Source organism: Meles meles, chromosome X, assembly GCF_922984935.1.
Source record: "Meles meles chromosome X, mMelMel3.1 paternal haplotype, whole genome shotgun sequence".
NCBI classification, from domain to species: Eukaryota; Metazoa; Chordata; class Mammalia; order Carnivora; family Mustelidae; genus Meles; species Meles meles.
In genome coordinates, this window is record NC_060087.1 from 37,006,430 (window position 1) to 37,019,147 (window position 12,718).

Sequence of the window (12,718 nt, forward strand, 5' to 3'; positions counted from 1 at the left end):
GGCCAACCACTAATCTTTCTGTTACTACAGAGTAATGTTTTCGTACATGGAATCAGATACTATGTACCTTTTTTTGTTTGGCTTCTTTAACTCAGCAGGATTGTCTTGAGATTCATCCTTTTCTTTTTATTACCCAGTAGTATTCAGTTGTGTGGCTACATGATGATTTGTTTACCTGTTCAGACTTGGTGGGTGTTAATGTTGTTTCCAGTTCTGTGTTATTATGAATAAAGCTGCTGTGAACAGTCATGTTAAAGTCTTTTTTTTTTAAGTTATTTATTTATTTATTTATTTGACAGAGAGAGAGAGAGAGAGAGAAAGAGAGATCACAAGTAGGCAGAGAGGCAGGCGGGGTGGGGGGGGGAGCAGGCTTCCAGCTGAGCAGAGAGCCCAATGTGGGGCTCCATCCCAGGACCCTGAGACCATGACCTGAGCTGAAGGCAGAAGCTTAACCCACTGAGCCACCCAGGTACTCTGTGCCCAAGTCTTTTGTATGGACATATGCTTTTATTTCCCTAGGAGTAGAATGGATGAATCATAAGGTAGGTGTATGTTTAATTTTAAAGGAAGTGCCACATTGTTTCCAATGTGGTGGTACCACTTTACACTCCCGCCAGCCCTATAAGAGGGTCCCAGTTTTTCCATATGCTCTTCAACACTTGGTATGTTGATCTTTATAATTTTAGTCATTCTAATAGGATGCAATTCTAATTGGCATTTCCCTAACAACTAAGGATGTTGACCATATTTTCATGTTTGCCTTTTGTGTATCTTTTTTTGGTCAAGTGTTTCTTCACATATTTTGCCCACTTATTAATTGGGTTATCTGTTTTCTTATCACTGAGTTTTGAGAGTTCTTTATATATTTTGGATACAAGTCTTTTATGAGATATATATACAGAGAAAATATATAGCTATTTTCTCCCATCTGTGGCCCATCTTTTCATTCCCCCCCCTTTTTTTTTTAAATGACTGATCGATTTTAGAGAGAGAGCATGCGCAAGCTCGACCTAGTGAGGGGAGGGGGGAGGGAGAATCCTGAAGCAGGATTCTCTGAGTGTGGAGCCCAGTGCAGGGCTCAATGCAGGGCTCAACAAGGGCCTTGATCCCAGGACCCTGAGATCCTGACCTGAGCCGAAATAGAGTCAGATGCTTAACCATCTGCATCACCCAGAAATCTCTCTTTTAATTCTCTTAACAGTGTCTATCAAAGAGCAGACTTCTTTTATTTTGATAAAGTCCAAGTTATTATTTTCTTCTTTTATGGTTTTTTTTTTCTTTTTGGCTCTAAGAAGACCTAGCTTACCATTAGGTCACAAAAGATATTCTTTTATATTGTCTTCAAGAAGCTTTATAGTCTTAGCTTTTACATTTAGGTCTGTGGCCCACCTAAAATAGGTTTTTGTGTGTAGTGTGAGATGGGGGCCAAGGTTCTTTTTTTATTTTCTAGGGATTGCAATATGCATCTTTAATTTATTGTGGTCTGCCTTGAATTAATCTTATACTGCTTCATCTATAATGTAAGATCCTTACAAGAGTACAATTCAGTTTTACTTCCCTTCTTATCCTTTATGCTCTAGTCATATTTGTCATTTACATATGTTATAAACTCCACAGTGCATTGCTATTTTGGCTTTAAACAATCACTTACCTGTTAAGCAATTAAGGTGAGAAAAAAGTCTTTCTGTGACATTATTGGCCATTTCCATTTGCTCTTCATTTGTTATTTCCCTTCAGGCTAAAGAACATCTTTGTTTCTTGTGCGGAAGATCTGTTAGGGATGAATTTTCTTTTCTTTTTTAAGATTTTATTTATTTATTTGACAGAGATCACAAGCAGGCAGAGAGGCTGGCAGAGAGAGAGGGGGAAGCAGGCTCCCTGCTGAGCAGAGAGCCCGATATGGGGCTCTATCCCAGGACCCTGAGATCATGACCTGAGCCAAAGGCAGAGGCTTAACCCACGGAGCCACCCAGGCGCCCCTAGGGATGAATTTTCACAGATTTTGTTATCCTGAAAGTATCTCTATTTTACTTCATTTCTGAAGATACTTTTATTGGATATAGAATTCTAGGTTGACAGATTTGCTTATTTTTTTTTCAGGACTTAATTATTTTTATTTTTATTTAAGTAATCGCCACACCCAGTGTGGGGCTTAAACTCACCAGCCAGGTGCCCCTTTTCCAGCACCTTATTTTTAATTTTTATTTAAAATGATTTTATTTATTTATTTGACAGAGATCACAAGTAAGCAGAGAGGCAGGCAGAGAGAGAGGGGGAAGTAGGCTCCCTGCTGAGCAGAGAGCCAGATGTGGGGCCCGATCCTATGACCCTGGTTTCATGACCTGAGCTGAAGGCAGAGGCTTTAACCCACTGAGCCACCCAGATGCCCCTTTATTTTTTAAAAAATATTTTATTTATTTATTTGAGAGAGAGAGAGAGAGAGTGAGAGAGAGAGAAAGAAAGAAAGAGCAGAGGGAGATGGACAAGTAGATTCCATACAGAGTATGGAGCCCCACTCGGGGCTTGATCTCAAGACCCTGAGATCATGACCTGAGCCGAAATCAAAAGTTGGATGCTTCATTGACTGAGCCAGCCAGGCACCCCTTTTCCAGCACTTTTAAAAGATGCAATTTCAGGGGGCACCTGACTGCTCACTTGGTAGAGCATGGAACTCTTGATCTTGGGGTTATGAGTTCAAGCCCCACACTGAGCATAGAGTTTACTTAAAAATTTTTTTTAAGATATAGTTTATTGTCTTATAGCCTCTGTGGGTCAGTCATCATTTTTATTGTTCTGTACTCTACATAATGTCTTTTTTCTTTGGATGCTTTAAGGACTTTTCTATCTTTGGTTTTTAGCAGCTTGACTATGATGAGTCTAGAAGTGTATTTGTGTGTGTGTATGTGATGTTACTTGGGGTTTGCTGGGCTTCTTGGTTTTAATCAAATTTTAGAAATTGTCAATTATTTTTCTGCTGTATTCTCTTTCTTCTGTACTTTTCAACTCCAAATACATGCATGTTAGTCTAATTGCTTGATATTATCCCACAGGTCATTGAAGTTCCAATCATATTTTTTCCAGTCTTTTTTTTTTTCTTCTGTGCTTCTGTAATTTCTGTTGACCTCTCTTCAAGTTCATGAAATCTTTTTTTCTGCTGTGTCGAATCTGTTTTTCTTATTCAATCATTTTAAAAATTTTTCAAATATTGTGGTGTGCCTGGATGGCTCAGTTGGTTGGATGTCCAACTTGTGATTTCGGCTCAGGTCATGATCTCGGTGTCCTAGGATTGAGCCCCGCATCAGGATCTATGCTCTGCAGGGAGTCTGCTGGAGGATTCTTTCCTTTCTCTCTCTCTCCTTCCCCACCATGCTCTCTGAAATAAATAAATCTTAAAAAAAAATTTCAAATATTATATTGTTGTTTCAGCACTAAGATTTCCATTGGGCTCATTTTTAGTTTCCATATCTCTTATAAGATTCAAATTTTCCATGTCTTCACCCATTATATCCATCTTCTCCTGGAAATTTCTTAACATATTTATAATTAATCCTTGTTTGGTAATTCCACCATCTGGGCAGTCTTTGGGTTTGCCTCTGTTAACTACTTTTTTCTCCTTTTGACAAGTGTCATGTTTTGCTACTTCAATTATCTAGTATTATTTGTATACAAGTAGTAGTTATAAGGAATTCTAGATTCAAATCTTCCTTTGAGGAGTGTTGAATTTTGTATGGCATTCACTTAAAGTACTGACTGGCAGGTCACCTTGATACTGGGGAGGCTTACTTTTAGGCTTTGTTAGGGTAGGCCTAGTGTAGTTTTGCCCTTTGTCCTGGGAAATGGTCTTTACTGCTAAGGTGTGGCCCTCTGGGATTTCCTCGGAAAGCCTGAGGTATTTTATAAGCCCTTATAACTTGGTAGACCTTGAACTTTTAATCTGTCTCCCATTACTGGGAAATTGTTGAAATCTTTGCTTAGGGCTTTTGGTCTTCACTTCTTGGCTCCTTGGAGTCACTCCACATATATGCACGTTAGGACTCAAACAAGGATCTGAGGGGAGTCTGTATGCCAGTTTTGTGGCTCCTTCTTTTCCATGTTTTCCCTCTAAAAATTTCCAGACACTGTGGCAGCTGTAATACTCTGACTTCTAACACATCAGCCTGGTAAGACTCTTGCTTTCTGCTTGAACTCTACTCCCTATCTGCAGCATGGACTTGAAAATGCCCTAAGAGGGGGCACCTGGGTGGCTCAGTGGGTTAAAGCCTCTGCCTTCGGCTCAGGTCATGATCCCAGGGTTCTGGGATCGAGCCCCGCATCGGGCTCTCGGGAGCCTGCTTCCTCCTCTCTCTCTGCCTACCTCTCTGCCTACTTGTGATCTCTGTCTGTAAAATGAATAAATAGAATCTTAAAAAAAAAAAAAAAGAAAATGCCCTAAGAGGAAAAAGCAGTTTTCTTTTCATTTTAATTTTTATAATTTATTATTTTTTTAAATTCCAGTAGAGTTAACATACAATGTTATTTGGGTATAAGAGGAAAAGTCAGATAAATGTGTCTTGACCTAGTTTGCCTCTCATTTTTTTTAATTAATTTTTTTTAGAGAGGGAAGGAGGGGGAGGGGCAGAGAGAGAGAGGGAGATTGAGAATCTTAAGCAGACTCTATGCCCAGCTTGGAGCCCAACCTGGGGGTTTGATCTCAAGATCCTGAGATCATGACCTGAGCCAAAACCAAGAAATCAAGAGTTGGAGGTTTAACCGCCTGAACCACCGTGCCCCAGCTTCTCTTCTTTTAAGGGTTGTATCTACTCTGGTTGCCTATTTAAGTTGCTCTCTTGTGTCTTCAAAGATTATTTTGTTTAAGTATTTTTTCAGAGCTTCCACTAGCTATCAGCAGGAATGTTAGCCTGATACAAGCTCCTGTGCCATTACTGCAAGCAGAACTCACCCAAATATGTTACTATTTTTTAAAAAAATTTGTTTTAGTGCCCTACTTTTCTGAATCATTAGACATATACTTAGTCTTCATATTGGGTAAACCCATACTGGATTTTGGTTGTCTGTTCTGAGAATTTACTTGATTTCATTTGAATTTCACTAAGTAATCCAGTAAATTAGTAATTCCTAATGGCTCTTAAAGTTTCAGAGGTTGAAAATAGATCTCTAATAGTGACAACATCTTGAGTTTTTCAAGTTCAAAATAAATCTTAATCTATTTTCTGAAATAGGGAATACATCCACATGGTACAACATTTAAGATAAAAACGACACACTGGAGCGCCTGGGTGGCTCAGTGGGTTAAGCCGCTGCCTTCGGCTCAGGTCATGATCTCAGGGTCCTGGGATCGAGTCCCGCATCGGGCTCTCTGCTCAGCAGGGAGCCTGCTTCCCTCTCTCTCTCTCTGCCTGTCTCTCTATCTACTTGTGATCTCTCTCTGTCAAATAAATAAATAAAATATTAAAAAAAAAAAGATAAAAACGACACACAAGGGGCGCCTGGGTGGCTCAGTGGGTTGAGCCTCTGCCTTCAGCTCAGGTCATGATCCCAGAGTCTTGGGCTCTCTGCTCAGCAGGGGGCCTGCTTCCTCCTCCCCCTCTGCCTGCCTCTCTGCCTACTTGTGATCTCTCTCTGTCAAATAAATAAATAAAATCTCAAAAAAAAAGGACACACAATAAAAAACTTCACTCCCACCCCTAGAAAAACTGGCAGCTCCATTTTATTAACAAATCCCTGTCATAACCCCAGGAATTCTAGAAAAACTGGCAGCTCCGTTTTATTAACAAATCCCTGTCATAATCCCAGGAATTCCTTGACAAAGAGGTTTTGTTTTGTTTTGTTTTTTAACCAAACTTTTTTTAAAAAAAGATTTTATTTGAGAAAGAGAGAATGAGAGAGAGAGAGAGACCATGAGAAGGGGGGGGGTCAGAAGGAGAAGCAGACTCCCTGCTGGGCAGGGAGCCCAATGTGGGACTAAGTCCCAGGACTCCAGGATCACCATCTGAGCTGAAGGCAGCCCCTTAACCAACTGAGCCACCCAGGCATCCCAAACTTTTTTAAAAAAAGATTTTATGTATTTATTTGACCCAGAGAGAGAGAGAGAGAGAGAGAGAACACAAGCAGGGGGAGCAGGAGAAGGAGAAGCAGACTCCCCCCTGAGCAGGGAGCCCAATGTCAGACTTGATCCCAAGACCCTGGGATCGTGACCTGAGCTGAAGACAAACACGTAACTGACTGAACCACCCAGGCGCCCTGTGTTTTTTTTTTTTTTTAATAGATTTTAAAATTTATTCATTTGACAGAGATACAAAGACACACTAGCAGGAGAAGAGGCAGAGGGAGAGGGAGAAGCAGACTCCCTGCCGAGCAGGGAACCCGATGTGGGGCTCCATCCCATATCGAGCTGAGCTAAAGGCAGATCTTAACCATCTGAACCATCCATGCGCCCCTTATGTTTTGTTTTTAATAAATGACATTCTCCAGGAGGAATTATTACAGAGGAAGGCATCAATTCCATTTAATTCTGCAAACATTAAGTGTGTCCAGAACAATGTTAACTATTGTGGAGTAGAAACACGAGTCATACAGTTGAGAGTGCACATCTCTTAATTAAAAAGGAGAAGAGAGTAGAATGAAGGACTATTTGTAAGGAAATCTGATGCCTTCTACTTGACCCAGTTGGAAGAGTTGTGATAGAAAAAGGTCCCATCCCTGCCCAGCTGATGCCTGGAGTTAAGGTTATATTCTTGGCTCTGTCTCTCTAAAAGGGTTTCTCTCTAGCCCAGCTGCTGCCCTGTTTACAGTCAAGCTCAGCACAAGGTCCAAGAACCTTGCTGGAAGCTTGGTGTCTAGTTCATAGGGAGAGGTTAGAACTAAGTCAAGCCTCTGTAACATCAGAATGTTTAACTAGCTACAGTTTACAGCAGAGGGGTTGCTCAAAGGGCTGAGTGTTCTCCAGCCAAGTCTGAAAAAGCTGAATCCCTTCCTAGCAGCTGAAAAAACATGGAGTGTCCACAACAAATGTACTGAAGGCACTGGAAGCTGAGCAAAGCCACAGAGGCAGCGGCAAACAGATTCTGCACACTCCTTGTGTGGCCACACCTTCAGGTTCCTACAAGGGCTCCAAGGCAGGGTAATAGGCACACAGTGGGAGGGAATGAATGGCAGGTCAGGGATGTTTGCTAGGAATTTGGGAGTACTGCTGAGGGAGGCTAGAAATTATGAGTGTCAGTGGTCAGGTTTACCTCTGGGTACCTTTGTTCCTCTGCAGGAATTTCAGGTCGAGCACAGGCCACCTGTGAGCTGCTCCTGGCCAGATAAAACCTGTGTTTCTTCCATGCTGCCTTTTCCATTGGAACTCAAGATGGGGCTTAGGACCTCTGGCTACCATTCTGCTTTGCTGCAGGTGGCAAGCCTCCTGGAGGGCTTTTGAAGCCTTTATCTGATTCTCCATTCATATGCTCAGAACAAAATTAACTGATAAACACCATTCTCTACTGTGATGATTTATAAAAGTCTCTAGAGAGCAAGGACTGGTGAATGATAATTAACTCCACCGTGCCCACAGCTATTTTTTTGAGATGTGTAAGCAGGTCATTGTACATTTAGAATGCTGTCCTTATGGCTTAAATGTGGTGATTGTTAAAAACAAAAGAAGAGGTGCGCCTGGGTGGCTCAGTCGGTTAAGCGTCTGCCTTCAGCTGGGGCCATGATCCCAGGGTCCTGGGATGGAGCCCCACGTCAGGCTCCCTGCTCAGCGGGAGGCCTGCTCCTCCCTCTCCCACTCCCCCTGCTTGTATTCCCTCTCTCACTGTCTCTATCAAATAAATAAAATCTTTTAAAAAAATAAAAACAAAAAAAGATTGACAGAATTTTCCTTCTTGACCAACCTGTTCCTTAAATCTTATTCATGAGGCTTAGTTTCCTCAAGGGAGGTTAGTTTTCAGTTATTGAATTCTTATAGCGGGAGGGACTAGAGCAGCACCAATAAAAATATAATGCAAGCCACAAATGTTCAAATTTTCTAAGTAGCCCCATTAAAAATGTAAAAAGAAACAGTTGATATTAATTTTAATATTTTAGTTAATCCAATATTTCTAAAATGTCATTTCAACACATAATCAATATAAGAATTATTGATGAATAACTTTTTTTTTGGTACTAAATGTTTGAGACCTGCTGTATATTTTACACTTCCAGCACATCTCAATTCGGGCTAGGCATATTTCAAATGCTCAGTAGCCACATGTGGCTAGTGACGACGGTATTGGGCAGCGCAGGACTAGAGCACTGGCCGCGGTGATGCCCCCCAGGTCCCCCTAAGCATGCAATGAACCCCCTAGGCCGAATTCTAGGAGAGCATCAAGTGATGTTACAGGCGGGAGGGTGTTTCTCGAATTGGGTCAGATGCCAGAATCCCACCTGGGATTTGCCGGTGAAGATAACTGGAAAGAAAAGGGGTGGGTGGGGAACCTGCGCCGGGAAGGTCTGGGAGCTGGAAAGAAGGCATTCGGAGGGCGCAGTTATGCAGGAGGTGTGAGAACTTGGTGGGTGGAGGGCAGCCTCCTGCTACGTAGACAGGTAGGACCTCACTGGCGCGACCCTTAGACTGACGGTTGTTCCTTTTCTGTCTTCTCTCGGTGCTCCTCACCTCCCAGCGGTGGTCTTCAGCCTGCCCAGCCTCTGGGCGGAGGAGGCCTGCACGCGTACCTGCCCCGCCGCCTGCGCCTGCAGCAGCACCGAGCGCGGCTGCTCCGTGCGCTGTGACCGCGCCGGCCTCCTGCGGGTGCCGGCTGAGTTCCCGTGCGAGGCGGCTTCCATTGACCTGGACCGGAACGGCCTGCGCTTCCTGGGCGAGCGGGCCTTTGGCACGCTGCCGTCGCTGCGCCGCCTGTCGCTGCGCCACAACAACCTGTCCTTCATCACGCCCGGCGCCTTCAAGGGCCTGCCGCGGTTGGCCGAGCTGCGCCTGGCGCACAACGGCGAGCTGCGCTACCTGCACGCGCGCACCTTCGCCGCACTTGGCCGCCTCCGCCGGCTCGACCTCGCCTCCTGCCGCCTCTTCACGGTGCCCGAGCGCCTCCTGGCCGAGCTGCCCGCCCTGCGCGAGCTCGCCGCCTTCGACAACCTCTTCCGCCGCGTGCCCGGCGCACTGCGCGGCCTGGCCAACCTGACGCATGTGCACCTGGAGGGCAGCCGCATCGAGGCAGTGGCCTCCAGCTCGCTGCAGGGCATGAGGCGCCTGCGCTCGCTCAGCCTGCAGGCCAACCGCGTCCGCGCGGTGCACGCAGGCGCCTTTCGTGACTGCGGCGCCCTGGAGCACCTGCTGCTCAACGACAACCGGCTGGGGGAGCTGCCCGCGGAAGCCTTTGTAGGCCTGCGCCGCTTGCGCACGCTCAACCTGGGTGGCAACGCGCTGGGCCTCGTGGCGCGCGCCTGGTTCGCGGACCTGGCCGAGCTTGAGCTGCTCTACCTGGACCGCAATAGCATCGCCTTTGTGGAGGAGGGCGCCTTCCAGAACCTCTCGGGCCTCCTCGCTCTGCACCTCAATGGCAATCACCTCACTGTGCTGGCCTGGGCCGCCTTCCAGCCTGGCTTCTTCCTGGGCCGCCTCTTTCTATTCCGCAACCCGTGGCGCTGTGACTGCCACCTGAAGTGGCTGCGGGACTGGATGGAGAGCTCTGGGCGCGTGTCCGACGTGCCGTGCGCCGCCCCGGGCTCCGTGGCTGGCCTGGACCTCAGCCAGGTGGCCTTTGGGCGTTCTTCCGATGGCCTCTGTGTGGACCCCGAGGAGCTGAACCTCACCGCATCCAGTTCAGGCCCGTCCCCAGAGCCAGAGGCCACCACCGTGAGTAGGTTCAGCAGCCTCCTCTCCAAGCTGCTGGCCCCGAGGGCCCCAGTGGAGGAGGCGGCCAACACCACCGAGGGGCCGCTCAACATCTCCCTGTCCGACAGCCTTCCCTCCGCCGGGGTGGTCGTCTCGGTCCACAACGCCCGGTTTCTCCTTCGCTCCGGTCTCCTGCTCAGTGTAGTCCAGCGCGCGGTGTTTGTCCTACACGTGGACTGACTTTGCCCCAGTGGGGTAGCCCAGATTGCCTTGGCCAGTGCGGGAAAGTGTAGTTAACTGGCCTTGAGATTGTTTGTGGTGTGGGGGAGAGGGGAACAGGGTGGGGGCAGGTGGTGAAAATTCCAGCCCAGGATGGAAGGGACAGATTACTTTCAAAGATGGCTCTAGGAAGAGGAGAACCCCCGGCAATGCCACGCCAGGGATGGGGTGGAGGTGGGGAGAGGAATGGATTTCTGCTCATGTCACATGGGCATCAATTGGAGAAGAGAAGCAAGAGTGAACGTGGGCCCTCCAGTGAGAAGATTAGGAACTGGAAGCTCCTAGGGCTACAGGGATCTACCCCATCACTTGCCCCCATCTTCCAGGAAACAGAGACTCCAGTGCCGGAAATAGCATCAATCCAGTGGCTAAGTACCAAGAACTGTGCCAGTTTTGCTGGTGGGACCGCCCATTAAGTCCAGTCCCTTTGTTTTCTACCACAGTTGCCCTCCCCCTCACTGAGGGGCACAGGACAGTAGAGTCCAGGAAGATGGACAGAAAAGGAGAGAAGGGGGATGTGAGAGGAACTTAGACCCAAGGGGTTGGCGTTGGTTCCTGGGGTCTGGAATGTGTCAGGAGGCATTGAAAACAAAGATCTATTTCACTTAATTCACAGTTATTCCCAGGGGCGGCCTTAGCCACAAAACAACTTTAGGGCAAGGTAGGGGGAGAAAAGGTGGGGGATGGGGTTTTCCTTATACAACTAAGTGTGTAAAATACTAAGATTTAAAAAAAAGTTAAACAAGTTTCCTTATTGCAAGATTTTTTAGTCTTTCATATGCAAACATGCATTGTGACTCTCCAGAGAGGCCACAAAATCCTCTTTCTTAGGTTGTGTAGAAGACAGAGATGCTGTTAGCAGGGTAGGGAGTCTCCAGCTTGGATGATCCTATTAGGTGTGGAAATTATTATGGGCGGCACACTTTGGGGCTGACTAATGGCCAGGAGACAAGGAGGCAGCCAGTAGCTGGGAAGGGGGCCACAGAGATTTCCCAGGGTAGGAGTGGGCCAACTGTAAGCCCCTAGGCCTGAGTGTCAGAGCAAATTCTGTATGGCTGCTAAATACTTGCTCACGCACTTGTTCACACACAACGATGATTGCATTTGTCAACACGCGCGAAATCCCTAGGTTTTGTTTTTTGTTTTTGTTTTTGTGTTGTTGTTTTTGTGTGAGTAAAGTGATGGGGTTTTTTTAAGTGAGGATACAGAAAAAGCTCTCAGGAGTGAGAGCAGTCCCATCAGGGTTGCCCTCGAAATCTCTAGTTTTAATGTCCCGAATTCCTCTGTTCGAAGAGCTGGTTTTTCAAAGTCCACATAATTCCACATAATGCGCCAAGCTGTCAGGTCTTCCTGGTGATAGTATTTCTTTGTTTCTAGGTCATACTAAGTATCAGAAATGTTGCAGAAAGCTCCTCTGAGGGTCGGAGTGTTCAAATGGGTTGTGATCTTTTGTGGTCAGTCACCTCACCTCAACCGGTCACAACCAGCATTTAAGAAAGATAGAACAGAAAAGTCACAGAGTCTTACATGTAACAGGTATTGTTTTGTGAAACTGTATTGAATTTGTATGCGTTTGTTCAGATGATATGTGTATGTGTGTATGTTGTGTCTGGATCACTGCATACAATTTATATTTTATTGTGGGCTATTGTTGAGAAAGTTTGAAAGTCACTAATCTGGAGGGTACATGATTTTTCTAAACTCTTTATTTTGAAAAGTGTCAAACCTACAGGAAAGTTGCAAGGATAGTAGAGTGAACACTTTGGCCATTCACCTCGGTTTCCAGATTGTTCACATTTTACTGTATTTGCCGTATATAGTCTGAGTTAGTTGTAAACATCACAGCCCTTCACCACTAAAAAACCCACAGCATGTATTTCCTATTAGGAACGTTATCATTGATAGAATACTAGGACTTAAAATATACTGTCTTGAAATTTCAGCGGTTTTCAAAATGATTTTTGAAGCAGTTATTCTTTTGCCTCTGAGTGGAAAACAAGGTTCCTGTATTCGTTTAATCACAATACTCAAAATTCCAAATCCTCCAATTGACTTTAATATTTTAAAATGAATTCATTCTCCAAATGTCTTTTAAAATGTGAGAACCAGATGAGGTCAGAAATGTTGTTTGTTCAAACTGTGTGTTGTGTCCATGGTAACTGGGTAAGGATCACGAGAATCCTAGAGACCAGATCTGTGCATTTGGGTAGCCATGGAAGCCCACGGCAGACATGTAGCCCGTGTTACTGAGGAACGAGATGCCGCCTCAGGAGGAATGTTCTGCCTTTCATTTGGAGCCGGTTCCCGAGAGTCAGCCTCAATTCTGCTGCTCCAATTCTGCCTGGTGGTTAGATGGCCAGCTTTTTAATGAACGTTTGTTTGACTGAATGTTTTTGAACAAGTATCAACACTGAAATAGCCTCCGGGGAGACAGATTTTTATAGAACTACCCAGCCCAGTAGAATTCTGGGAACGTGGGAGTTACTTACTGCCAAACAGATCCAGAGTCGCCTGGAACAGGTTCCCAGTGAATTGTGGCCATTATGAGCTTTCATGAGAGAACAGGGAGTGGAGTTCCCAGTTCTGAGTTCATTAAGTTTCCCACCCCTTCATTGGCTAATCATA

The 12,718-nt window shown here is 45.5% G+C and overlaps 1 protein-coding gene across 1 annotated transcript in view; it reads left to right on the forward strand.

The window, feature by feature from the left end:
* Positions 1–11,953, forward strand: part of NYX (nyctalopin) — a 28,084-nt gene extending 16,131 nt beyond the window's left edge. The window contains exon 4 of the mRNA XM_045995510.1: positions 8,646–11,953. Coding sequence (XP_045851466.1) covers positions 8,646–10,054 — 1,409 coding nt within the window. The 3' untranslated portion in view covers positions 10,055–11,953. The remainder of the gene's footprint in view (positions 1–8,645) is intronic.
* The last annotated feature ends 765 nt before the right edge of the window (positions 11,954–12,718 follow it).